At 43.4% G+C, this 25839-nt stretch overlaps 1 protein-coding gene and 1 pseudogene across 4 annotated transcripts; one reads left to right on the top strand and one right to left on the bottom strand.

Annotated features, from left to right (window-relative positions):
* Nucleotides 1–1286: 1286 nt before the first annotated feature.
* On the bottom strand, nt 1287–2813 carry LOC310879263 (GTP-binding nuclear protein Ran-like; annotated as a pseudogene). The gene is made up of 2 exons (XR_014571107.1): nt 2541–2813; nt 1287–1679 (listed from the first exon to the last, which is right to left on the bottom strand). The product of XR_014571107.1 is annotated as a GTP-binding nuclear protein Ran-like (transcript).
* Nucleotides 2814–10854: 8041 nt separating this feature from the next.
* tor4aa (torsin family 4, member Aa) lies at nt 10855–24811 on the top strand. 3 transcript variants are annotated; one of them, XM_083793551.1, is made up of 5 exons: nt 10855–11001; nt 17486–17544; nt 18900–18938; nt 20875–21333; nt 22126–24811. In XM_083793551.1, the coding sequence occupies exons 4-5, from the start codon at nt 20875–20877 to the stop codon at nt 22975–22977; spliced, it is 1311 nt and encodes a 436-aa protein (XP_083649677.1). In that variant the 5' UTR covers nt 10855–11001; nt 17486–17544; nt 18900–18938; the 3' UTR covers nt 22978–24811. The 3 variants fall into 3 exon arrangements, with proteins under 3 accessions (XP_083649677.1, XP_083649676.1, XP_083649678.1); XM_083793550.1 differs by lacking the exon at nt 18900–18938; XM_083793552.1 differs by lacking the exons at nt 17486–17544; nt 18900–18938.
* Nucleotides 24812–25839: the final 1028 nt, after the last annotated feature.

Genomic DNA, 25839 nt, shown 5'->3' with positions numbered 1-25839 from the left:
AACCCATCCCTCATTGTGACAAGGCACTGACCTGCAGAGTGGACCAGGACATGTCTTTGTGTTCTAAAACTGCAACCTTTTGAATGATCTCGCGTATAAAAAACAGCAGTCTTGGTCGGGTGGAAACCTCATACTGTACTGTATGTCCAAAGCTGTTCATTTTCAGGATTCAAGCTCGAAGCGCGTCACTTCGCGCCGCGTTTCGAGCTTGGCTTGCTGATCTGTTACTTTTGTATGACGCTGTAGTCTGATCAAGTAGGGTGTTAATTTATGAAACAACACAAAAGGCTAGAATATGGAGATGAGAGGTTTCTGCCCGACAGTGATGCCCAAATAAATGCAGGTCCTGTGTGTGTTTTGAGAGAGAGAGAGATCTTTTGTTGTGGATTAACCCATTAGAAGCTGACACCGATTCTGCAAATGCCTTCTAAATAATAGTTCTCAAACCTTTTCTACTATAGCCCAACGTGTATTGTATTTGGCAACAGACAACGGCTTAAGACAGTGCTACTTTAAGCTACAGTAAGAACAGTACTTTAAGTACAGTACTTTAAGCTACAGTATGCAATTTCAAAATGACAAATTGTGGAAAGGTCTCTGTCAATAAAAGGTAAGTCTTCTATAAGAAGGGATTTAATAAGCTGACGCTCATTGATTGATTATTTTAGCTGTGGCAATCTGCTAGGCTTGTCATGATGCGAGCCAAAGTCCTTCATAAGTCACACCTGGTGTACACACCCATATATGGGTACATTACAATCTCAAAGAAAGTACAACCACAGTGATTCAATTCAAACCTTTTATTTATTCTCAAAGGGACATTTGCAATGTCGTCACGATGCAATACAATCTTGACGTTGATACGTGGTGGCCTACGTGCCTTAACCCATTCGGCCATCGGAGCTCCCGAGCCTGTGTTTGCAGGCTGTGGTGGAAGGTGTCGTCTGGCCAGTTCAAGAGGCCATGTGGATTTGGGAGCGTCTGCAGAGTTGACATCCTGGACATCCACGTCGGTGCGTCCATGGCGATGCACGTGCATGCGTCTTCCAAACGGCGGCATTCCCTTCAGCAGCAACACAACGATGGGTGGCCTACAGTGAAGCTGGAGAACCACCACTTTCGGCAAGTTTAATTTTTCTCTTTACTTTCTTCGGTAACATATTTCGTTTTTCTTTTTAGAAAAAGTTCAAAAATAAAAATAAATTTTCAACAGGATTTTACAGTAAAATGGGCAAAACTCCAACATCTTTCTGTCCACATGGGGGGAGAGAACATTGGTTAACAGGTTAGAGGTGGTCATCGTCTTCTGGGAGCGCTGTTTCTGATGCAACTTTGAGGTCATGCTCGTTCTGCGCTGCAAGAGGGGTCCATCTGGATCTCTGGTGGAGCTAGTGCAGGCATCTCCACAAACTCCAGGTTGGGGTCACCGACCAACTTCCTTCCTAGCCACAGGAATGGCTTCTCAAAATTGTAGTTACTCTTGGCAGAGATGTCGTAGTACTGCAGGTTCTTCTTGCGGTGAAAGACAATGCTCTTGGCTTTGACTTTCCTGTCTTTGATGTCGCCGCAGAGGACGATGGGAATGTCCTCACAAACGCGCACGAGATCACAGTGCCAATTGGGGACATTCTTGTAGGTTACTCGAGAGGTGACGTCAAACATGATGATAGCACACTTTGCTTGAATGTAGTTAGGGTTGCCACCTTTGAGATCTTGAAATAAGGGACACTCTTTACGCCTGCCACGGCCTTGCGGTGCAGGCGTGTGCGGCAAGGCCGGCAATAAGTTTAAGCAATAAGTTGAAGCAATACGTTGAAGCAATAAATTGAAGCAATACGTTGAAGCAATAAGTTGAAGCAATACGTTGAAGCAATAAGTTGAAGCAATACGTTGAAGCAATAAGTCGAAGCAATAAGTTGAAGTTTCCCTTCAACTTATTGTTTATGGTATCCACAACTTTTGAAGTAGAATTTTGTTTTCCAAATGAGCATAACAACATCAGCAGCCCATTATAAAATATATGCCATAAGAGAAGATTTTTACACAGTGATTTTCAACCCATTTAATTTCAAGTACCAGTTTGACATGCATTAGTATACAGACCCCCATTTAATGGCATTTCTATCTCTGGGACCCCCAATTCATATTGTAAAATCAATGTCAATTTAACTGATGGTCCATTTGGTTCCATTTGTACACTCAGAGTTACAGACCCATAAGGGTCCATTTGGTTCCAAACTATAATTTAGCTGGGGACCCCCTGGAACTCCCTCAAGGACCCCTGGGGGTCCCCGGACCTCACTTTGGGAACCACTGGTTTAGGCTACTTTAGGTAGTGTGTGCCTCCCGCTAGAACAATTGTGCTGACTTTAATATTTCCTGTGTTTTGTTTTGTTCATTATTGTTAAATTCAGTGTTGACGTGTAGGGGCTATTTAGGAAAATAAGGAACAAACTGCGTTCCTTATTGGTTCAATAAGGGACGCATCATTTAATTCTCAAATAAGGGATGATTCTGTATTTTAAGGGACGGGTGGCAACCCTAAATGTAGTACCCATCTCTGAGACCGCCAAACTTCTCTTGTCCAGCTGTGTCCCAGACATTGTACTTGATGGCTCCTCTGTTTGTGTGGAAGATCAGAGGGTGCACCTCCACTCCAAGGGTGGCCTCATATTTCTTCTCAAACTCTCCTGTTAAATGTCTCTTCACAAAAGTAGTCTTTCCCGTACCACCCTCTCCAACCAACACAAGCTTGAACTGTACATTTGGCTCGCCTTCTGCCATTGTTGCCATCGCTGTAGTTATTTCATGTGATCTGCAACAAATTTAAATGTGAAGCATTTGAAGGTATAAGAAGAACCGCTGCTGAGAGTCACGCAGTGTTGCACCGGTAGACTGCTTTTATACTGGGTAATGATGTCACGATGAGTCATCTATAACCAAATATGGAGTCTTGTACTCTTGTCATGTCACACCAACAGCAGTGGTAACCATAACCAGGACTCACTCAAACACAGTGAGTAACTAAAGGCCTATTCATAGTCTGGATTTTCGGTGGTAAGGTGACCACCGCTCCGGTGGTGAGCTGACCACCGGAGCTGAAATAACGTTGAGCGGTGGTGAGTAAAAACAGAGAGAAGGGCTGGAGCGGTGGCGGTGGTTTGCTCTTCACCGCGGCTCGTGACGTCATGTTGTAGTTCGGTGGTCACCCCACCACCGTAAAACCAGACTATGTATGAGCCTTAAGACCCACCCAGCGTAACCCAACAAACCCGATTGACGAGGGTAGACTTGAGTTGCCATGTTCTTATAAGGGTGTATGAGTGACCATGTCCATATATGGACATATTGATGTCATCAGGGATCTCCATATATGGGAAACAGTGACACAGATACAGTGATCTCCATATATGGGCATATGGTTGTTTTGGACAACCGCCTCCTTCAGGTCCTCTGTGGTACTGCAAGAGAGTGTGTACTGCGATTCCATTTGTACACTCATACAGATTCTGAGGTGGTCTCTGGACTCCATGTGTAGAGCCATTGGTCCAGGGTGAAGTGAATGAATGCTCTGATTTGAAACAGCTGTAAAACTCCCTCTTTTAGCCCATAAAGTTTATGGGCTAAAAGAGGGAGTTTTACAGCTGTTTCAAATTAGCTTGGTTTACGGTTTGTTTATGGCATAAACAAACCGTAAACCAAGCTAATTCAGATCAACATGTCGTAAAATAGACACTATGGATACTATGGATACTGTTACTTTACCCCCGTTACTGTAATCCAGATTACACATTTTAAAATGTATACTGCAAGACGTTACAGTTACCGTTTCTTCTTTCTTTCTTTTTAATTTTTTTAAGGGGCACTAGCCCCTTCTATAAACGGCTTTTGTCCTTGACAATGAAAGGAGAATTCAGGTCAAATGTCCGCTAAATCTTGTCCCCACACGTCTCAATATTTTCCATTGACGATGAATGTAGGAATTACATCAGAAATTCGCTAAATATGACGTAGATTAAGCATCAAAACATCAAACGGCATTGACATTGAAGGGAAAACTTGCGTCATGTAAACGAGCAAATCGGCTAACCAATCACATCTTGGTGGGAGTGCTTGGCCAATAGGGGACCTTTATGTAGCAATGTCAAATGTCCGCTAACACAAATTGATGTACGATGACAAGAGCACCCCTTATTTCACATGGGTGTGATTATTTTTTTACTCTGGTTACATGTAATCTTGTTTTCTTCCCAACCCTGATGGGTGTGCCCCATTTTGTACCCATACTGTATAGGGAAATCCCTTGTATCATTATGTACTTATCTAAATATAGGCATGCCTCTTTTGTACCCATATGGAGCTGACTTAGCCTATTTGTTTGTGCCTTGTGCCTCGATGACACATTGAGGTTAGACAACATAATCCATATTTGCATTGGGAACTCCTCATATGAATGCACAATCACAGTGATTCAATTCAAACCTTTTATTTATTCAAAGGGACATTTACAATGTTGTCAATATGCAATACAATTTAAAATAATGGTCTCCATTCACACAGAAAGAAATATTAACAGAATAAATGATACAATCAATTCAAAAAGATTGTAAGAGAGGGTCCATTTCCCCTGTAGTTCCCCGGAGTTCCTCCGCGGTCCTGGTTGGCCTGGTTTTTGCCTCTTCTTTTTCTGCCGGTGCACGCCCAATCGCCCATGCATCTTGTTTTGTTGGAATGGTCCATCTTGTTATGGGGATGGTGACTCGTCACAGCGTGACGCGTTGCTACGTGGGACGTGGCGGCCTACGCGCCACAACCCACTCGGCCATCTGCGCTCCAGAGCCTGTGCTTGCAGGCTGTGGTGGAAGGTGTCGTCTGGCCAGTTCAAGAGGCCATGTGGATTGGGAGCGTCTGCCGAGCTGACGTCCTGGACATCCACGGTGCGTCCATGGCTGAGGTGCACGTGCATGCGTCTTCCAAACAGCGGCATTCCGTTCAGCAGATCCACGGCGTACGGCACGGACACTTTGTCTTTGTAAAGCACGAAGCCGAAGGCTCTCCGCTTCCCCTCGCCGTCGTTGTCTCTGGGGATGGTGGTTCTGACGAGGGGTCCTGCCTGTAGGAACAGCTCAAATAAAAGCTCTTCCGTCACTCTCTGGTCGAGGTTTCCCACAAAGAGAGTCCGATTCGGCTCGTCATCGAACTGATCCGCGTGCTTCCACTCCACGCAGTGCGAACAGGAGGACATCCTCTTTGTCGTGGTTGATGGGGGGGGGGAAAGAAAATGGATTCTGGTGAGGTCTGCAGGTCACAACTGAACCAGATTGGTCTGCCCCTGTGTGGCAGTGTAAGTCTGGATGATCCTGGTTGGTACTGATACAGAGGGCCGCTGTTGAAAGCCCTGAGAGATACACAGATGCAGAACTTTCAGGTTGGAGATTGAGTTGAGGTCAGTACCATAGAGCGTGAGTGGGTGGAATGTGGATGCCTGATAGACCTATACTTCTTTTATACTGTCCGGCTCTGTGTACTGGCCACTGGGTGATGATGTCACGATGAGTCACCCATAACCAAATATGGAGTTTTGTTAGGTCAGACCAGCAGCTGTGGTAACCATAACAACCAGGACTCACTCAAACATAGTGAGTAACTATGACGACCCACTGTAAACAAACCTGATTGACGAGGGAGTTATTGAGTTACCATGTCCATATATGGACATATTGATGACATCAGGGTTCTCCATATATGGGCAATTAAGTATGGCGGAATACAAGCTGTGTTTTGCCATTGCAGGCACACAGATTAATAATGCCACGTTGATGTTTGTGTACCACGTTGCTATGGTTACCACAAACATACACAATATGTTTTTGTACCACGTTGCTATGGTTACCCCGCTGTACACAATACGTTTGTGTACCACGATGCTATGGTTACCCCATGCTGCTGTACACAATACGTTTGTGTACCACGATGCTATGGTTACCCCATGCTGCTGTACACAATACGTTTGTGTACCACGTAGGGATGGGTCAGATTAAACGATTAATCGATTATCGTTGATAGGACCCGAAATCGATTATGAAAATTAATAATCGATAATCTTTTTTTTTTTTTTTTTTTTATGAAAATCTGTTGGAAAGGCAATATTGTCATCCAAACAGGACAGGGCTATAGGCCTACCAAAGTGTGCCTGGGATGTGTCTGTGTAGCTGCATGACTGAGTGGAAATTGATTCCAATCAAGATACAGGTTTGGAGGATTTAGCAGGTGTTGGGAATTTACCTAATCAGGCCTAGGCTGGGGTTGCTATGGTGATCAATTGGATCAACAGTGGTCCAGGGACCACCAGTGGTCCTCATTTTAAAAGATGGAGTTAGTAACCAAATGGACCCTTATTAACTCTAAAGAGTTACAATTATTGTTAATCAACTACATCAGGGGTTCCCAAACTTTTTTGACAATATGTTTGTGTACCACGATGCTATGGTTACCCCATGCTGCTGTACACAATATGTTTGTGTACCAGGTTGCTATGGTTACCGCTACTGCTGTAAACAATATGTTTGTGTACTACGTTGCTATGGTTACCCCATGCTGCTGTACACAATAAGTTTGTGTATCACGTTGCTATGGTTACCGCTGCTGCTGTACACAATATGTTTGTGTATCACGTTGCTATGGTTGCCCCATGCTGCTGTACACAATACGTTTGTGTATCACGTTGCTATGGTTACCGCTGTTGTTGATCAGAATACTACGCACACCATATTTGGTGATGTCACTGCTGGAGAGTTTATAAGGCTCAGCTTTCAGTCTCAGGAGATCAGAAACCACTAGGAAGCCCACAGATCAACATGTCTCTGCTATCAGGACTCTTCACTACCGATCTCCGAGACTCTAATGGAGAATCTTCACACTGGTTGCCGTGTGATATGTTTCAGTGGACAGTGCATCAGAAAGGAGGCTTTAAGCGGGACTATCATGCTGCGGTGGCAGTGGGACACATGGTGTACTCCTTTGGAGGGTTATGTAAGCGGGAGGAGACCCACATGGGTCAGATTGATGTCCACGTCTTCAACACGGTGTCCTTGCTGTGGGTGAAGTTGCCCCAAATCGTGACAGCTGGAGAAGAGGAGAATGATGCCCTGGAGGTGGTTCCCTCAATGCGCTACGGACACACAGCTGTTCTGATAGACGATATGATCTACATCTGGGGCGGGCGTACTTACACAGGTGAGTACTCTGACGAGCACTGCAACGAGCTTTATGCCTTTGACGTCAACACCCACACATGGTTCAAGCCCAGGATGTCTGGGAACGTGCCAGAGGCGAGGTGGCAGCACTCAGCCTGTGTCCTGGGGAAGGACATGTACATCTATGGAGGATCTGGCGAATCCAGACACAACTTCAGTGACATCTACAAGTTGGACACCACAACAATGGTCTGGACTTTAATCAACACCAAAGGACCTATGGCACCTGGTTCACAGGAACACTCTGCCACCATCATCGGGACAAAGATGTTTGTATTTGGTGGCTACAGCTACAACTACTTTGGCAACAACTGCAGTGTTTTTGACATGGAGACCAACTGCTGGGAGACCACAACTGCACAGCTTCATCCGGAAAGACGTTGGGGTCATTCAGCCTTTGCCTACAATGGAGAGCTGTACATTTTTGGTGGACAAAACATGTACCGGCACTTTGATGACTTTTGGAAATACAATCCACGGACATTCTCCTGGACAAAGGTCGAGCCCAACGAGGAAGGGTCCCCTTGGGCCCAAGGGTACTTCAATGGTCCGATGTCTAGGATGTGCTGTTGCATGGTTGAGGATTCTATCATCTTCTTTGGAGGACGTAGATCTGATGAGCTGTACATCTTAGATTTAAGTCCTACAGCCATGACGACCCACAACGGCAACAGAAAAACGAGGATTCGAAATGGAATCTCATACTCTCCACCACGATGGTTTGCTGCAATCCAGGACTTTTTCAAGAGTATTAAAGCCAGTAGAAAAATACAAGATGTTGTCTATAAACGGTTTCAGTGATCTCCATATGTATATATACTCCTGTAACCTGATGAAGCCCTTGCATGGGTCAAACCTTGTTCTTGTTGGTTCATTAAATAAAACGTGGGAGAGCAGTTATCATGTGTGGACATTCCCTTACATTGGATAAAACGTTATTGCAGGGCATGTGTTCCCAACTGGCATCGGCCTTGTCAAATTAAAGGTAAATGTTGATCATGACAGACCATAATGGCTCGCCATTGAATGGGAAAATGCCATTTAACTACAGTATGTAATCGTAAAAATCAAGTGAAGGGCGCTCTTCATCATCTCATTCCGGCCAATCACAATTTGCGCCCTCACCTTCGTCTTCAATGTTTGTGTTTACACATACACTCAAAGCTGGCCATTAATTGTCGCTGGCATTCAATGTTTTTGTTTACACAAACCCTCAAAGCTGGACATACAGTAGGAGGCGCTAGTGCCCCTCAAAGATGTTGACAAATGTTCTTTGTTCTTTCTTCAAGTAAAAACTTCTTAAAGGCACAAAAGGTATTCATCATTAATGTTTACCATAGAAACCCCTGATTTTCCTTAGCAACCATCAATTTTTACCTTAGTAACAATTATTGTACCTTAGCAACATCATCAACTTATCAACTTCATTGTATTGTCAATGGCATTTAATGTTTGTGTTGCGGATATTTTGTGGGGCCAAAAGCTGTATAAAGGCGCCCCTCAAAAAACTATAATTGCCTACCTATCCTTATATACAATTGATATAATTCCACGCCCCCCTTTTGCCTGTATGTCTGTGACAGTCTGTTGATGTGATGTGTGTGCCGTGCGTAGTGCCCAATGTCGGGTGTCCAATGTTAGAGCACTAAAGTGCGGCGTAAGAGTTGGTGTCAAACCTCTTCTGTGTAAGTTCCGTGACCTTCAGTTTCATTAATTCATTGTGCATGAAATAATTAAAAGATTACAATAGCACCTCAGTGCTTCTGAAGAGTTAGTACCTTGGACTGTTTCTGCTTTGTTGCTGTTGTCACCGCGAGAAAGAGACATGAAAGGTCGGAGTGGGTGACAATTAGCAAAAACCCTCGGGTCAGATTAAAACCTGGGTGGGGCTCCAGGAAGGCTTTTCTGTAACTGTAGAGCCTCATTTCCATTGTGTTACGCGCTCCTACTTGTTTTACTTACTTGAAACTCATTTAATTCTTCCTATGAAGTATAGTGGAATTCTTTGAGATGAAAGACTTCTATTCACTTCTTTGTACTGCTTAGACTAATTCCTATATTATACACTATGATACTTTTATTTTCATTTCTCTTCACTGCTTACACGGTAGCCTACAGTATATGCTATACACAATCATCCTATTGGCAATCCTGAAAAAAATAAGAACTCTGTGGATGGATGGTTCATGATATCGTATACAAATCAGAAATGTATTTTGTCCCTAAACCATTTAACGCATTGTGAACTTGTAGATCTGCTATTTTTGGGCGACTGTTCCTCCCCCAGAATAGGCATGCTGGGCTCAATTGGTTATAAATAACACACCTGAAACCTACATGTCCACATTCTATGTACCGTTCAACTGACAGTTAACTAGCTCAGTCGGTAGAGCAGTTTCCTCTTGACCACAAGGTCATTAACCTGGAAACCAGACAAAGACTTCTCAGTATGAATTACATTTCGCTCACCCCAGAGCACCGAAGTCTGACATCAATATCGGTAGAGCGCACCAAGTCCACGGGTTCATGTACTTTTGTATTTGCATTGTAATCCCCATAGGAGGATTTTAGATTTCCTCAAATAAGAACTGTGTTTCAAAAATCACTGAGAGAAAACGCCAATTTTACTGCTGCTCAATTATTTAAACTTTCGCTAGAAACGGGCTGTATCACATGACGTAAACGATAAAGAGACACCTCCCAGACAATACCGCCCCCCTCCTATACACAGGTTTAAGGTTTGTCTTTAGTTCAATGTTTGTTTTTGTAAACGCATTGACAATGAAGGGAAGATTTACGTCATAATGTGTCATTTACGTCATATTGTCTCTTCATTGTTAATGGCGTTTAACGTTTGTGTTTGCACCATTTGTTTTATATCACCATTACATCACCTAATCAACATGAGATAGACTTTAATATGTTAGCAACCCTCACTTCACATGGATGTCAACATGAGTTACACGTAAAACATACCTGATTGTATTAAGTCTGAGTCGTTCTATTGTCGGGGAAACAGGAAGTGACACTTCTTTTTCATTTTTGATATTAGGCAAATGGAACACTAACATGCAAATGTTTGCTATACCGCAGTGTCAGATTCAAACCTGGGCCCCAGCTACAGGAAGGCCTTACTGTAACTGTAGACTGAGACTCATTAACATGGTGGTACGTGCACCTACTTGTTTTACACCGTTACTTGGAAGTAAAAAACAAGTGAAAAATGTATCCTTCCCATTATGTTATGTTTTATTTGTTATAAAAAAGCATTATCTGACAATTGCTTTTCTGCCAAAGAAATTATATATAAATCGTTTAGGCATAAGGGGTAAGAGTCAATTCATCAACAGAATTTATACAACAAATCCAAAACACTATACATATTCCTATCCTATTCAAGGCTACCAATGTATAATATGCTTTAGTTTTAAATATCATTTCAACTTTGAAATGGCCACTATATGAAGCAAGTGTGGTATCCCCCAAGAAAAGTTGTATTTAAAATGAAGAGAAAAAAGAAAGAAAAAAAAGAGAGGGGGGAGGGGGGAGAGGAAGGAGGAGGAGCCTGCAGATGACTGGGGAGGTGAAGATAGAGAGATAGGAGGAAGACAAGTCCTTCCTGACTGACTTTACAGTTAACTCTGAAAGTTTTACTTAACTTCTCTCTTCCTTCCTCCCTTCCTTCACTAAAAACCATGGAGCAGTTATAAAAAGAGGACCGTAATCTGACGCCTTTCTATTGAAGGTAAGCAAAGTGCTTCATGCATGTTTTTGTTCCATTGTTACTTCCCTCTCCTAGGCTTTGCATACACACACACATGCAGTGCGCGCACACACACACACACACATTCATACACACACAGGCAGAGAGGTATGTGCAGCTATGTACAGCTGGCTGCTCGTCCCTCGACCAGTGTTGCCACGTCCGCTTATTATAAGCGACTTTGTGGGCTTGTTTTTTTTCTGTAAAGTCACGTAAATAGTGGTAGCTGCGGGTTGCTGGTCCCCCCCCATCTGAAAATATTTTATGCCAGGAGAGCAGTACCAGATTTGTGTGATTACACGTTTACAAAATATTCCACATGTTCTTCAAATTCTTAAAAAAATAATAGCAGCTCATGTGTCGTGTCACGATGCGTTGTGAGCTTGTATATCTGGCATCTGCTATTTTCAAATAGCCAATGTGTATATGCTGTAGGTTTAAAGTGCTCATGTGGCTTATAGAATAGTTGCTTTTTGGGGTTTGTTTTCACAGACCTGGTTGCTTGGGTTCTCTCGCAAAACTGGCAACACTGAACTCGAGCCAGGTTCATGCTTCACTGTCTTTCATTCCTTGTGAAGAGAAGAGGGGGCATTTATTTGTAATGGAGCAATATAATGCAAAAGACTGGATCCAATTCATTCTCTTATGTTGTGTGGGTGGGTGGGGCGGGACACTGAACAGAAACTAAGGTCTTAAACTTTACTAGAATGTGGTGGAAGGTTTCTAAAATGTTAGGAATGTAAGCCTCTCTCAGCCAGAAACTACCAGCAGGAAAGCAGGAAAGATGGGAGATCAATTTCATCCTTCCTCAAACAGTGGTGCTTTTGTGTGAACCATTTTAGGCACTAAACAATGTAGCATGGACAGTGGCCTAGAGATTACAGAAGAGATTACAGTAGCCTAGATTACCAAACTGATTCTTGGCACCAGCAGTTACAACATGGTCCCTCGGTCTGTCCAGGATATGGTGGAAGAAGAATACTCACATTTTGTACCAATACCACAATGTAGAAATGCATTGTGGTATTGGTACAAGTCCAGAATTCAAAATAGACTTAAAATAGAGAGTAGAGAGTAAAAGTAAGAATCAAATGTATTGGTATTAAGATGTGCGAAAGTAGATCTGCTATTTTCAAATAGTATAGTTCTGAAGTGGTTTCGTAATAATAATAATCAGGATCTACAAAGTAATTGTAGTGGAGTAAAAGTATAATATTTGCATCTGAGATGAGATGTAGTGGAGAAGTAAAAGTACTGACAATTGGAAATACTCTAAATAAAGTAAAAATACCTCAAAATTGTAACGCTAATATTCTTAGATGACGGTAAGAATCTGAGTCATGCTGTGATGACGATATAGTGAATCATGACTATGACCTTTCACTATAGACCCACTCATATGTCTCATCACCACAACCAAAAATGCATCAACAAATAGAAATTAGACGTTGGGAAGGGACTAGTGGACACCAGGTCACAATGTGAGCTTGTAGATCTGCTATTTCAGCAAGTGTAAAATCAGCCATTACGACGCCATCAAGGCCTGCCAATACATACACCGGATTTAGCAGAGATGCTAATTTCCATCCGTAGTCCCGGGACATTGAACACTAAACAAAACAGACAAAAGACATGAGAGGACAGCATACAAAAACATAATACATTTCAAACACGGTAAGAAGACAAAATAAGAGTTGAGAGAAATGAGAAAAGATTAAATCTGTTGCTAGGGTATATAGGCCTACTCTATTGTGGACTGAGAGTCATACATGATCACAAGTTTTTTTTTATCCACTGTTTCAATTGTCCTTTAAAAGCTGTGAAAGTGACATTGAAAGCAACAAATCCCTCCTGTTCACTCAGGCTGTCAGAACCTTCCCTAAAACATCCGGGACAATGCTCCACACGACTCCCTTTCTGGCTCCCAAACTTGTGGAAGCAGTTAGACCTGCAGGCATCACTCTCAATTTCCCACCATAATCTGAAGACTCACCTCTTCAGACTCCGCCTTAGCACTTGACCTAGCTTTGACAGCCTTTGCAATGTTAAAATGTAGACAGTATGTAGACGGATGACAGGTTAATTTGTTAACATGGCACGCTGTCCCTGACCCTATAGTTTCATTGTACATATTATTCTTGGTTTAAGAATTTCTTGGTGTATGATCCTAGATGACGTCCAAGGCACACAGTCTTTGATGAAAAGATATTAAGGGTTTATTTTGAGCAAGGCAACAATTAGGACCATAATTTGTTACCTACTAGCAGAACTACATTGAAAACCCTTTATAGACATAGTTAATTTTCTTTATGTTGTGAAAACATCAGACATTTATACCCCGAAATACCCGTTTGTACGACCCGTTTGTAAGACTACAATGAACAGTAGCTTCAGGTTAGGAAAGGACTTTGTTCTTCGTCTACTGTGTAGATAAGTGGTTCCCCCCCCCCCCCCTCCCCCCAAATATAATCCTATTTGAACTGGGGACCCCCCCCCCCCCACACACACACACACACACACACACACTCATCGTACACACACACACACACACACACACACACACACACACACACACACACACACACAGACGAGCACTTGAAATTGTAGGAGTTGAGGCATTACATTTAATTTGACTCCATTCCACAGATACATCTTGTGAAAATAGAAAGCGCACGCCTCGCATTTTGAGGCTTTTAGATCAGCTATTTTCAACGTTTTTTCCTCTTTCTAATATTAATTGACAATTTGGCTAATGTTTGACCAGTTTTTTATAATATAGTTTGTTGATCACTTTTGATGCAGTCACGCCCCTATGGTCATGCATTGTGACATCACGTGATGTCATGAATATTAACCCATTCTGACCGGGCACCCATTTTGGTGTTGGCATCATGTTATGCTTTAGCTATTTAAAAATCGAAGAGCGACTGACATTTCTAGAATCTGATCTCAGGTCAGAATGGGTTAATCAGACCAGTGTGTGTCCAGTGGAAACCTCGTATGAATCTGATCTCAGGTCAGAATGGGTTAAGCCCATATATGGAGATCTCTGATATCATCAATATTGACCAGCAACTCTACATCTCACATCAGACCTCAAACTCTTAGATCTCCATATATGGAGCTGACCTGTTATGACATTCCATATGTTGATCCTTCCCCATCTATCCTTCCTCTTCGACGTCTCCCTTTAGTTTTGACTGATGCCTGTCCATTTCAACTTTGGACGGGCCTGCCCCAAAGTTATTAGTTCAGCCGCACCCGGTGAAAACTACAGTTCTCAACAGGCCCTCATCAAACACTGTACACTCAAGACACTGCCCCTGCTGCCACCCTTAGATCTCCATATATGGAGCTGACCTGTTCTGACATTACATATGTTGATCTGACCATCAAACCCTGTACATTCAAGACACGCTCCATATATGGCCCGTACAGAATTGACTTGATGAAGATCAAATAGATCGAAACGTTTTCAATAAAGAACGTCTTTCTTGTACCTGTGGTGTGCGGGCTCCATCCAATATCTATACCGTACATAATTCATCCCATATGTTGATCTGACCCCCCATGCCAAAGCGCCAGCGCTCGCCCAGTAGTCTGCTGTCACCTAGGCGGATATGTTGATTTGACCCCCAATTGCAAAGCGCCAGCACTCGCCCAGCAGTCTGCTGTCACCCAGGCGGATATGTTGATTTGACCCCCCCCCCCATTGTAAAGCGCCAGCACTCGCCCAGCAGTCTGCTGTCACCTAGGCGGATATGTTGATTTGACCCCCTCACCCAGCAGTCTGCTGTCACCCAGGCGGCGGATATGTTGATTTGACTCCCCCATTGCAAAGCGCCAGCACTCGCCCAGCAGTCTGCTGTCACCCAGGCGTTTGCGTGCACGCGACCTCAGGCATCTTACTGGTACTAAATATTGTATGATAAATTGATAATGCATGTGGTGCAGCTTGTAGGAAATACCCAAAACAACCTGCCGCTTATTTTCATTTCATGCGGTTATGCAATGAATTAAGTCTTCTGTTCAAACAGGGATTTTTATGGCCGGAGGCAATATGTTTTATCCACGCCTCTGTTCAGACTGAATTACCGGTAAATATGTTGGTAAATATCTTGATGTAACAATTTAATTTAAAAAAGTGTTAACCCTGGCACTACTACTTGGATTAAAAAAAATCTAAATCTTACCAATTTGTGTTTTAATCACAGCGGATCACATTGTGACAGGCTGTGATCTTGTAGATCGGCTATTTTTTTAAAATATATATTTGTCGTATGAAGTAGGACTTAAGAGGTTCTACATTCCAATGTGCTCCGAGGGATCACAGGTGAACATAACATTTCCGCCCCTCAGTTTTGCAGTGCTGTGGTGGTGGTGTGCCCATAACAAGGTAACATCCGTCTAAACCACTTTACCCCAAACAGTGGGTCAGGACCCATTTGTGGGTCACGGACAAGTTGTTATCGGTCACTGAACTCATGACTCGAGTAAATGTCCCATTTTCTTTTTCCTACATATAAAAAATATATATTTAAAAATAAAAAGATCCCACAAGAATTCATTTTTTATATAAAATATAGAAGAATTTGCTGAATTTGAAAACAATCAATCAAACAAATCTAAGATATTCCATCAATTACAACAACAAAAAAATCCCTTGTGTGTATCAACCCACTGAGATGGCCCTGGTTATGAATGGTGGAACAATGCCGACAGCCACACAATAAACTACCCTGTAAGACAGCTGTGGTGAGAGTACACGCTAGAATATTGGCATTGAAGACTCATCAGAATAACCCGGTCACAGCTTCTGTGGTGGTAGCGGAATTTCATCACAACTTCAGAAGAAGCATTAAACTGTCTCCCAACTATTTCTCTTAAAGGGATCGTTCAGATTTTTTTAACTTGAGTTGTATGAAATACTTGCCATTAATATAGTGGTTGCAACTGTATTAATTGATTGCCAGAGTCCTGTGGTGGGAGTTCTGCTCTGGTTTTGGTGAAACATCAAGTAGTTCCGGTCATTTTGTGGGGGGCACTGGGGGCCACGCAGTAAAGGTAAATGAATCCACAAAACTAACGTTATTTGTATTGTTGGCCTATTTCTAAAATATTAGTGCAACTTTCGTTATTTTTCTACCCCTCCATCACACAGAGCTATGTGTCCATATCACTACGCCCAAAAAATAGTTCCATGTGATAGAGGGGTCAAAGTTGAACGAAAGTCGCGCTAATATTTTTGAAATAGGTCAACAATACAAATTATGTTCGTTTTGTGGATTCATTTACTTTTACTGCGTGGCCCCAGTACCCCCCACAAAATGACCGGAACTACTTAATATTGACCAAAACCAGAGCAGAACTCCCACCACGGGACTCGGGCAATTAATTAATACAGTTGCAACCACTATATTAATGGCAAGTATTTCATACAACTTAAGTTAAAAAAATCTGAACTATCCCTTTAACTCTTATGTTTACTTTGTTTTATTCCTTTTTACAGATTAATTCAGACAGGCAATTCATGCAAAACAGTTACATTTTTGTACCCCGCCCCCCTCCCCCCGTCCAGAAACAAAAAACTAAAAGTAAGGTGGTGCACTCCGTGTGGGGGTCCCCGGGGGGTCCGCAGAAGTTCCAAAAATAGCAGATCTACAAGCTCTGCGACGCGTTGTGAGCTTGTAGATGCAACTAAGTGTAAAATCAGCCACAATCTGCATGAGAACCCAATGCACCACCAAGGCCCGCCAAAATACATTTTAGTCGACTAAATCAACCGTAGATTTAGTCGACTATATTTAGTCGACTAAAACTAAAACTTTTCAAATTACTAAAACATGGCTAAAACTAAGCAAATGTCTTGTCTAAAAGACCACAACTATAACTCGACATTATAATTCGATAAATCGACGCCGATAGCTGTGAACCTGCACAGCTATCGGGACTAGTGGACTGTAGACACTGAGACACTGACCTCGAGCTGACCTTGTGATGCACTGTGGAGGATGTTCTGTCTGTGGCCAGGGGGTAGATTGGTGGTGGTGGTGAGAAGGATTTGGGTGTGTGCCCTGCCAGAGGTGTGAACAAGCATTGACAGTCATCGACAGTCATCAGAATGCGTTTGATGGGTTGGCGTGTGTGTGTGTGTGTGTGTGTGTGTGTGTGCTCTATAAGAGGGTGTGTCTGGAGCTACTCTCGCTAACCGCTGGACAGCTCAGTGACAAACTGCTTGTTCACATACTGCCAGTAGGCCACGCCCACACCAATGATATGATTAGTTAATTTATCTATCCATAAAGCACCACCTGTTTTGTGTAGCTCAGTCATTTTCTTCTAGATGTGTACTGTGTTATTTGGAGAGTTTCATGGCAATCATTTCCAAAATGACAAACGCGTACTGTAACTAGCTTCTGCTGCCTGTTATCCTGAAAAAGAGCTAAATCCTGTTTCCTTCACCTAGAACTTGTCCCAAATGAGTACAGAGGAGGACCCAAAAGCAGGCGACTGGAGACAGAACAGGTAAACTTCAAGTGTTTATTAACTAATCAGAGGTTCTTCCATAAATGGGCAAACATATTCAGATAAATACATGCAGACACAGGGGAAACATATGGCTTAACCCATTCAGAACGGGCACCCATTTTGGTGTCGGCATCATGTTATGCTTTACCTATTTAAAAATAGCAGATCTACAAGCTCATATCGCGCCACCGAGTGGCGCGATACGAGCTTGTAGGTCTGCTATTTTTTGAAAAATCGAAGAACGACTGACATTTTTTAGAATCTGATCTCAGGTCAGAATGGGTTGATCAGACCAGTGTGTGTCCAGTGGAAACCTCGTTATGAATCTGATCTCAGGTCAGAATGGGTTAAAGGGCCACACCACGGCCCGAAAATGTTATGACATCACATGGTCTCAGTGAAAAGGTTGAAAACTCCACTCTGCCTCTCCGCCCCATCTCGCACTTGCTACTTGTAGCAATGTTATGTTAGACTAGCAGTTTGCCGTTGACATTTGCCGTTGTAGTGGCAAAATATGGCATTAAATCATTCAGAATTTCTAGTGTTTTGTTGTTTGGGTAACTGACTGACTGTTGCATAACGGGTGGGGCCTTAGAGAGGAGATTACATAGGGATAAACGAAACAATAGGACTACATTAGAAATGGGGGGTATTGTATAATATAAAATGGACCCCAGGCGTGACGTCATCATAACGTTTATTTAATCAGATTAGCCGGAACATTGGCTGATGATTGGCTGATTACCCCATAGCGAAGATTTGATTGGATGAGCAAAGTACATATTGAAGATAAAATTGAGGGCAAAAAAGTGAAGACGCCAAGAAGTGATTGGCCGGAATGACATTTGTGATGATTTGATTGGCTGAGCACAGAATGTGATGTATGATGATAAGAGCGCCCCTCACTTCAAATGTGTGATTTTTGCATGTCATAAGGTCTTTAAATAGACAGGGATTGAGAGGACACAGGTGAACTCAAAACACAATCAACAGGGTAAGCTAATAGGCAAAACAGAACACAGGTGACTGTAATCAGCAGGTTGGGAAGACAGAACAGGGAACAACAAACAAGGGCAGGCAGGAAGGCACAACAATGCTACAAACAAAATAAGATATACAAAACCATGGCAACAACAGAATACCAGACATACAGGAATAAAACAGCCCTACAGTATGTTCCGTCAGCCCCTATGTAAAACACTGTTCTGCTCCAGCATTGTGTGCCTGCCTGCATAGTGTAGCATAGGCTTTGGGAAGAAAGGAAAGAAGTAATTCCATGGGGAAAGGGTGTGTGAGTTTTTGGTGTATGATGTAGTCTAACACTTAATCTGAATTTTCATTTCGTTTCACAGGAGTGACTGGCTAGCAATTCCGGGCTGGGGCCAGTCTAGGTATGATGAAGAATATGTTTGAACCATGAAAAGTGATGGTAAACAAGAGGGGTGCTCGCAACTCACTTTTAAATGCTCAATACTGCAACGCAGAAATATCTCACAACTGGTAAGGACTAGTACTATAAATACCCATTGGTTTGGGGGAGTGTGAATTACATTGAGTGACAGAATCAGTCTGGTGTCTCTACTTATTGGCAAAGGTATGTGTGTAATGGTATAATAAATGACTAAAGCATTCATCATTATAGACATACATAGTATTTAGAATGATAAATTCATCAAATCTTTATTTTATTAAGATTATATGGCCATATCTTTTTGGGCTTGTTTAGGCTTGTTTTTGGAGCCTGGGGGTGACACCACAGTGAGAGAAATGCTCTAACTTAGTTAGCTCAGGATACAGGTCCTCTACTCTTGAGCTTTGGGGAAATAGGACATGCTTGTGTTTGATGCTGTCGGATTTCACAAATTAACACATTTCTATATATTTTTCCCCATAACAATCGCTGAGTTGAACCCAACCATGGCGCGCCGCATACGTTGGTCCGACGTACTAACAGTCCGACATATCGCTGGTTAAGACTCAATGGGCTGTATTTTGCGTGTCTTAAGTACCATGTCTTATTCCCTAACTTGAGTAAACTAAAGACCTGGAGGCGTGATCAATGCCATTTGGCTATTCTGAGTGGCCAAAGAGCATTGATCACGCCTCCAGGTCTTTAGTTTACTCAAGTTAGGGAATAAGACCTGGTACTTAAGACACGCAAAATACAGCCCATTATGTGGCCGGTTAAGACTCAATCATGGCTCCCCTACATGCGTGGCCGTTTAAGAAACACCTGTGGCTCCTAGACATGCGTGGCCGGTTAAGACATCAGTGGCCGGTTAAGACTCACCTGTGGCTCCCCGAACATGTGTGGACAGTTAAGACTCACCTGTGCGGTTAGTAGGGATGCCACCGAATAATCGATTTTCCAATTAATAGTTGCAGTCTCCGAAATCGATTTTAATATTTCATAATTGAAAAAACAAAAATAAAAAAACGTATTTTTTTTTGCCAAAATATTGGCTAATAAGTAAGGCTGCATGATATATCGAACATGTACCTTCATCAGAGTGGAGAATATAAGTATAAATCAAGTTGAGCAAAGCCACTCTACTCTGCCCCTCTCTCTAACAGACACAGTTAACGATCGCTTGTTAAGTGCCTGCCAGACAGACAATCAGATGAAATGAAGGCAGGTGTAGAGTAGAGTGTAGACTAGTGAACTGAACATGTTCTCTTTATATCAAGTACTTCATACCAGCCCCTTATGAAACTACTTCTCCCCAAGTCCAAATGGATTTCATTTTCCATCCTGAATGGCACTGAGAAGATCTCCACAAAGGTTTACTCATCAAAACTGATTATAAAACTGTAACCATCAAAGCATGCACTCAACATATAATGGTTATGTGACCATGGCATGTGCATAATATAAAATCTTAAAAGTTTTATCTGATATTGATAAAAAAAGAATATATATATATTAATCGCCAGAGCTGTAGATTATTCGATTGGGCAAATGGTCACTTTGTGGCATCCCTAGCGGTTAGGGTTCGGGGTAGGGTGTCAGGCTTATGTCGGCGCAAAGATATGCACCCAGCGCAACCATAAAATGACTTGTCTTTTCATGTCTTTTCTTTCTAATCTATACTGGAGCTCTTCTCCACTAGTCCCTCCCTAACATTTTAGTTTTTATTTGTTGACGAAATAGTCAATATGCCGTTCTTAGTTTTCGTCCTCATAGCTGAGTTTTCATTTAGTTTATATTTAGTTTTCGTCAGAGGAAAGTCGATGAACATTTCTTCCTCGTGGTTTCAGTCGACAAAATCAACACTGATTGCATGTCCTCTCCTCTCTCTCTCTCTCTCTCTCTCTCTCTCTCTGCAGATGAGTGACCTGTACAGCAGCGACAGGCTGTCCCACACGGACGGAGAGATGGAGGAGGACGAGCAGCAGAACCACGACAACAACACCTTCCAGAGCCTCTCCGCTGTGTCGGCCTCGCTGCGCGCCGTCATACGCATCCGGCAGAAGTACCAGGCCCTGAAGAAGCGGCGCCTGGAACTGGCGGGGGCCGGGCTGGGGGCCGCCGGCGTAGGGGGAGGTGCGGAAGGAGGTGGATTCCAGACGGGAGCCCCGACACGCACCAGCCCCAAGATCTTCACCTTCGACCTCACCTCGTCAGGGGCGCCATCCGCCTCGGCCGCAATGCCACAGAGGAGGAAGAGGAAGAAGAGGAGAGGGGTGATGTACCCCACGGGAGGGAGCCGGAGAGCTCCACCCGTGCAGGCACAGAGCAGAGCCAAAAGCTGCCTCTATCTGCTCTGCGCTATCGTCTGTCTGCAGGTATACACTTGGAATAATGTTAGAGATGTACCGATTTTTCCCTTCATAAATAATCATCATAATTACCCGAAATAATTCCCCATGATCAAGGGCATCATGATGTTGGGGCCTACCAATAAAAGCCTTGATGCAGCGTATGAAAACTATGAATCCGACAAGTTTCAGTGTTCCTTGAGGGGGTTACAAATGGAGGTCTGTAACTCTGAGAGTGTGCAAATGGTATCATTTGGTTCAACCCCTCGCACTGCAAGGTGGGGAAAATGGAACAACAGGAAAACTGCTCTTCGACCAATAACAAGACATTTAAAACATCTCCATTTCTGCCAAGCAGCTATAGCTTGCTAGGCTTTGACTAAATTGATTTTCATTAGGAGTAATGTAACTTCTAAAGGAAGAGAGAGTGATCAAAATGTAATCTCCTGCACCAATTTCATGACGTCAGGGAAGCTTGATTGTTTGTCACTGACTTTAAGGCCTTTATTCAAGTTCTTATGCCTTTTGACTAAATAATCTGTGTATATCAAAGGAAAAACAAATCCATATACTCCAATATCCCCCTGATTACCAGCAATGTGGCTATACTGAGCAGGACAAGTTCAATCTAACCTAACCTAGTCTCACGTTGTAGCTCATTCAATTAATGAGCTACAACGTTTCCTCTGCTGTTATAGTCCTTACATTGAATTTGGACTTCCCCAGATCTTTCAGTTGGACGGGATCTTTACCATATAGATCTATGATCTCAGATCCATTCATGATGACCATCCCTGTCCCTCTGGTTTCTGTGTGCAGGTGTACAACGCCATAGAGAACCTAGACGACCACGTTCTCAGATATGACCTGGACGGCTTGGAGAGGACTCTGAGGAGGGAGGTGTTTGGCCAGCAGGGTGCCATGGAGGGTCTGCTGGGCCACCTGAAGGACTACCTCTCCACCTACGTCCACAACAAGCCCCTGGTGCTCTCGCTGCACGGCCCCACCGGCGTGGGGAAGAGCCACCTGGGACGCCTGCTGGCCGGACACTTCCGCTCCATTGTCGGAGAGACCCTGGTGCTCCAGTACTACGTCCTCCACCACTGCCCGCTGCAGGATGACGCCTGGCAGTGCGCACGCGCCCTCTCCACCATCATCTCTGAGACGGTGACGCTCGCCGAGGAGGAGGAGAAGATACCGCTGTTCGTCTTCGACGAGGCCGAGCACATGCACGGCGAGATCCTGGACGCGCTGCGGGAGCTGGTGGTCTCCAGGCGCTCTCCAAACGAATACTTGAACGCAGTCTACCTGTTCCTGAGCAACCTTGGCCACGAGCACATCACCAAGCACCTGTTGCGTAATGCTTCGAGCGTCGCCACCGCCGCGGGCCGCCACGGCGTCCTGGTCAGAGAACTGACGCCGATACTGCGCGAGACTCTGTCGAAGATTCACCCGCTGTGGGCAGAGGCGGAGCTTGTACCGCTAAGCCTCCTGGAAAAAAGCCACGTGACGGAGTGTTTCCTCGACGAAATGACCCGAGAAGGGTTCTACCCTGATCACGCTAACATAGAGCGTCTGGCCGGCGAGATCGAGTACTACCCGTCCGTAGGCAGCCGCCAGTACGCACAGAGGGGATGCAAGGCGGTGGTGGCTAAGGTCAATCTGTTGTGAAACCCTCTCCAGGAGGTAATGTCTGGATGTTCCAAGATTCTTGATTGATTGATTGATATATTTCACACGTAACATACAGCTGTTTCCATTGAAGCATGGGATCCATTTCCGTAGGACCATGGGAATAACATTTGGAATCGGTATGAAGGAATATTGACGGAAAACATTGACATTCTGCACGAAATATGTTTCCGACAGTAACAGAAGGAATGTTCTACAAACGCACTCGGAGAGACACTCCTGAGAACGTTGGGTTGTCATTCCTTACAGAGTTTTATAATAAGACTTAACTCCCTTAAACCCTAGCATCTCTATTCCGGGGATGAACATTCTACAAAAATAGCCAAGCTATTGCATTGCAAAAGACATGATTGTGCCTGTGAGCTTGTAGACCGGCTTCTTCCGGCTCTGGAGCGTGAGGTCTCCAGAGGGGGCAAAGTTTTCCTGAGATTCCTTGCGAAGCATATAGCCGTATAGACAGTTTTACAGAGTCTAAAGCCTACTTTCCCTAGTGGGAGTACTCTGAGCCCCCACCTCACATCTAACATTATACATGTTTCTTTTGGCCAGAAATGAAAATATTTCACCGAAATGAAAAATCTGGTAAAAAATAATTACAAAAAAATAAAGTCCATTGACCAGATCTGTAAAGGGCGCAGTGGAGTGACCTTTTTTTTTTTCTTACGCTGAAATATTCTGTCTGTCTGTCTTGAGTGATCAAAATGTAATCTCCTGCACCAATTTCACGATTTCAGGGAAACTTGATTGTTTGACTTTAAAGCCTGTATTCAAGTTCTTAAGTCTTTTGACAATTTAATTGAAAATATTCTGTGTATATCAAAGAAAGAAATCCAATATCCTCCTCATTACCAGCAATGTGGCTGTGTGTATAAGTATAATATGAGCGTGGATTTCAATGGGAATAGAGCTGTTCTTTTTGCAGAAAGCCACAAATGGCAGCAAACCGCCCCATTCCCATTGAAATGCATTGGCAGAATCTGCCCTCATAGGTAGAATACAAGTGCAGTGTGATGTGACCGTGCCCTAAAAAGGAACCATGTTTCTTGCATGTGTGCCTAGACTGTCATACGTTCCGTGCAGGGCACCAGATTTATTTTATAAATGAGGGCCAAATGCATACTATAGGCTATAATATAATATGTTTTAAGGCGCAATATCTTTATAATATGGCTCCAAAACCTATGATATCCAGTAATTTCGGGGATAAGCAATACATTGAAGCGTTTATATGTTATTTTAATGATGTACTGGTCAGGCATTCAAATCATAAAATGGTAAATGCTGCATTTTTATGCTTTACTGCATTACATTCACACACACACACACACACACACACACACACACACACACACACACACACCCCGATGGCGGAGGCACCAACCTGCACATCAGGAGCAATTAGGGGTTCAGCATCTTGCTAAAGGACACTTGGACACTATAACCCTGGATTGAACTTGGAACCTCACATGCTATCCGGGCTCTACAGGCCACTCTACCCTTGAGCCACTGCCACCGTGACCCCCCCATGGATGGATGGTCCTCCTGCTCAGCTCAATCACCAGGACCAGAGCACGAACGCACGCATTTCTGTTTTACATCGTGAATTTTTTCAAATTTTAAGCCTGGTCTATTACATTTTCTTCCATTTTAAGGTTCATATATACACTCAACAGATCGTCTTGGTACAGAGTGCCTTGTGGCTGTAGACAATATGTTCTATCTATGACACCTGCAGTTGAATTTAATGTCAGGGATCAATGAATTAATTAATGCATTTCTTATATGTAGCCTCACTGTACCAGCTGGGGCAGAGCTGGCCAATGTTCAGACAGAGGACAGTTTCTGTCGTTTGTAACATACGCAAATGATTAAAAGCTCTTCCTTTTGAGTTCAATAACAGATGCTGTCTCAAGTCTTTAGAAAAGGGTGAGAGGTCCTTGGTTTGATTCCATTCAGTGGTGATAAATACAATATTTGGTAATGTTTAATTGGAATATGAACTTTCCAATTAATTATCCTTCTACCCTAATAGACAGGGGGTACACGAGCACACTTTATCCGTGCTCCTTCTACCAAACCACACTGTTAGCACACATCTCTCCATGCAAAATAAAATCTGCACGCTCCCAGAATCCAGATGCACTACATTGCATCCACGCAACACATATATTTACTGTACAAATATTACTTTTGTCAAACACGCTGTTATTGCGCAACATTTTGCTGCGATGCAAATTGCATCACAACGTTCTCATTCCCCGGCACCTCCCTGTTCACTGCACACACACATACACAAGCATGTGCGCACACAATGGTTCCAATTGAAGCATAAATAACTGCAAAGAGCTGAACAGTTTGAAGTTTGAACTAAATTTCTAGCATAAAGTATGTGGAACTAGTAGGAAACCGAAGTTTGAAATCCAAGGGTAACAATAGTGTGCTCGCTGAGGCGAGCCCACAAATATAAACTGAGAGTAACTAGTGTGTGCCCACAATAACTCAGAAACTACAAAACATTTCAAAGTAAAAAGTTCCAGCATGTGTCTCCACAGTAAGCTGAATAATAAAAAGTGTGAATGTAGTTTCTAGGTGAAAGTTATTTTTTACTCTCCTCCTGCCTGGGGCCCCCTCGCATACTCTCCTCCTGCATGACCCCCCCTCGCCTACTCTCCTCATGCCTGGGGCCACCTCGCCTACTCTCCTCCTGCCTGTTCCCCCCTCGCCTACTCTCCTCCTGCCTGTTCCCCCCTCGCCTACTCTCCTCCTGCCTGACCGGCCCTCGCCTACTCTCCTCCTGCCTGACCCCCCCTCACCTACTCTCCTCCTGTCATCCCACTAAGT

This window comes from Protomyctophum parallelum (assembly GCF_964188405.1).
Source record: "Protomyctophum parallelum genome assembly, chromosome: 21".
Taxonomy (NCBI): Eukaryota; Metazoa; Chordata; class Actinopteri; order Myctophiformes; family Myctophidae; genus Protomyctophum; species Protomyctophum parallelum.
Note: the sequence above shows the minus strand (reverse complement) of the source record. Positions and strands in the feature narration are given on the sequence as shown.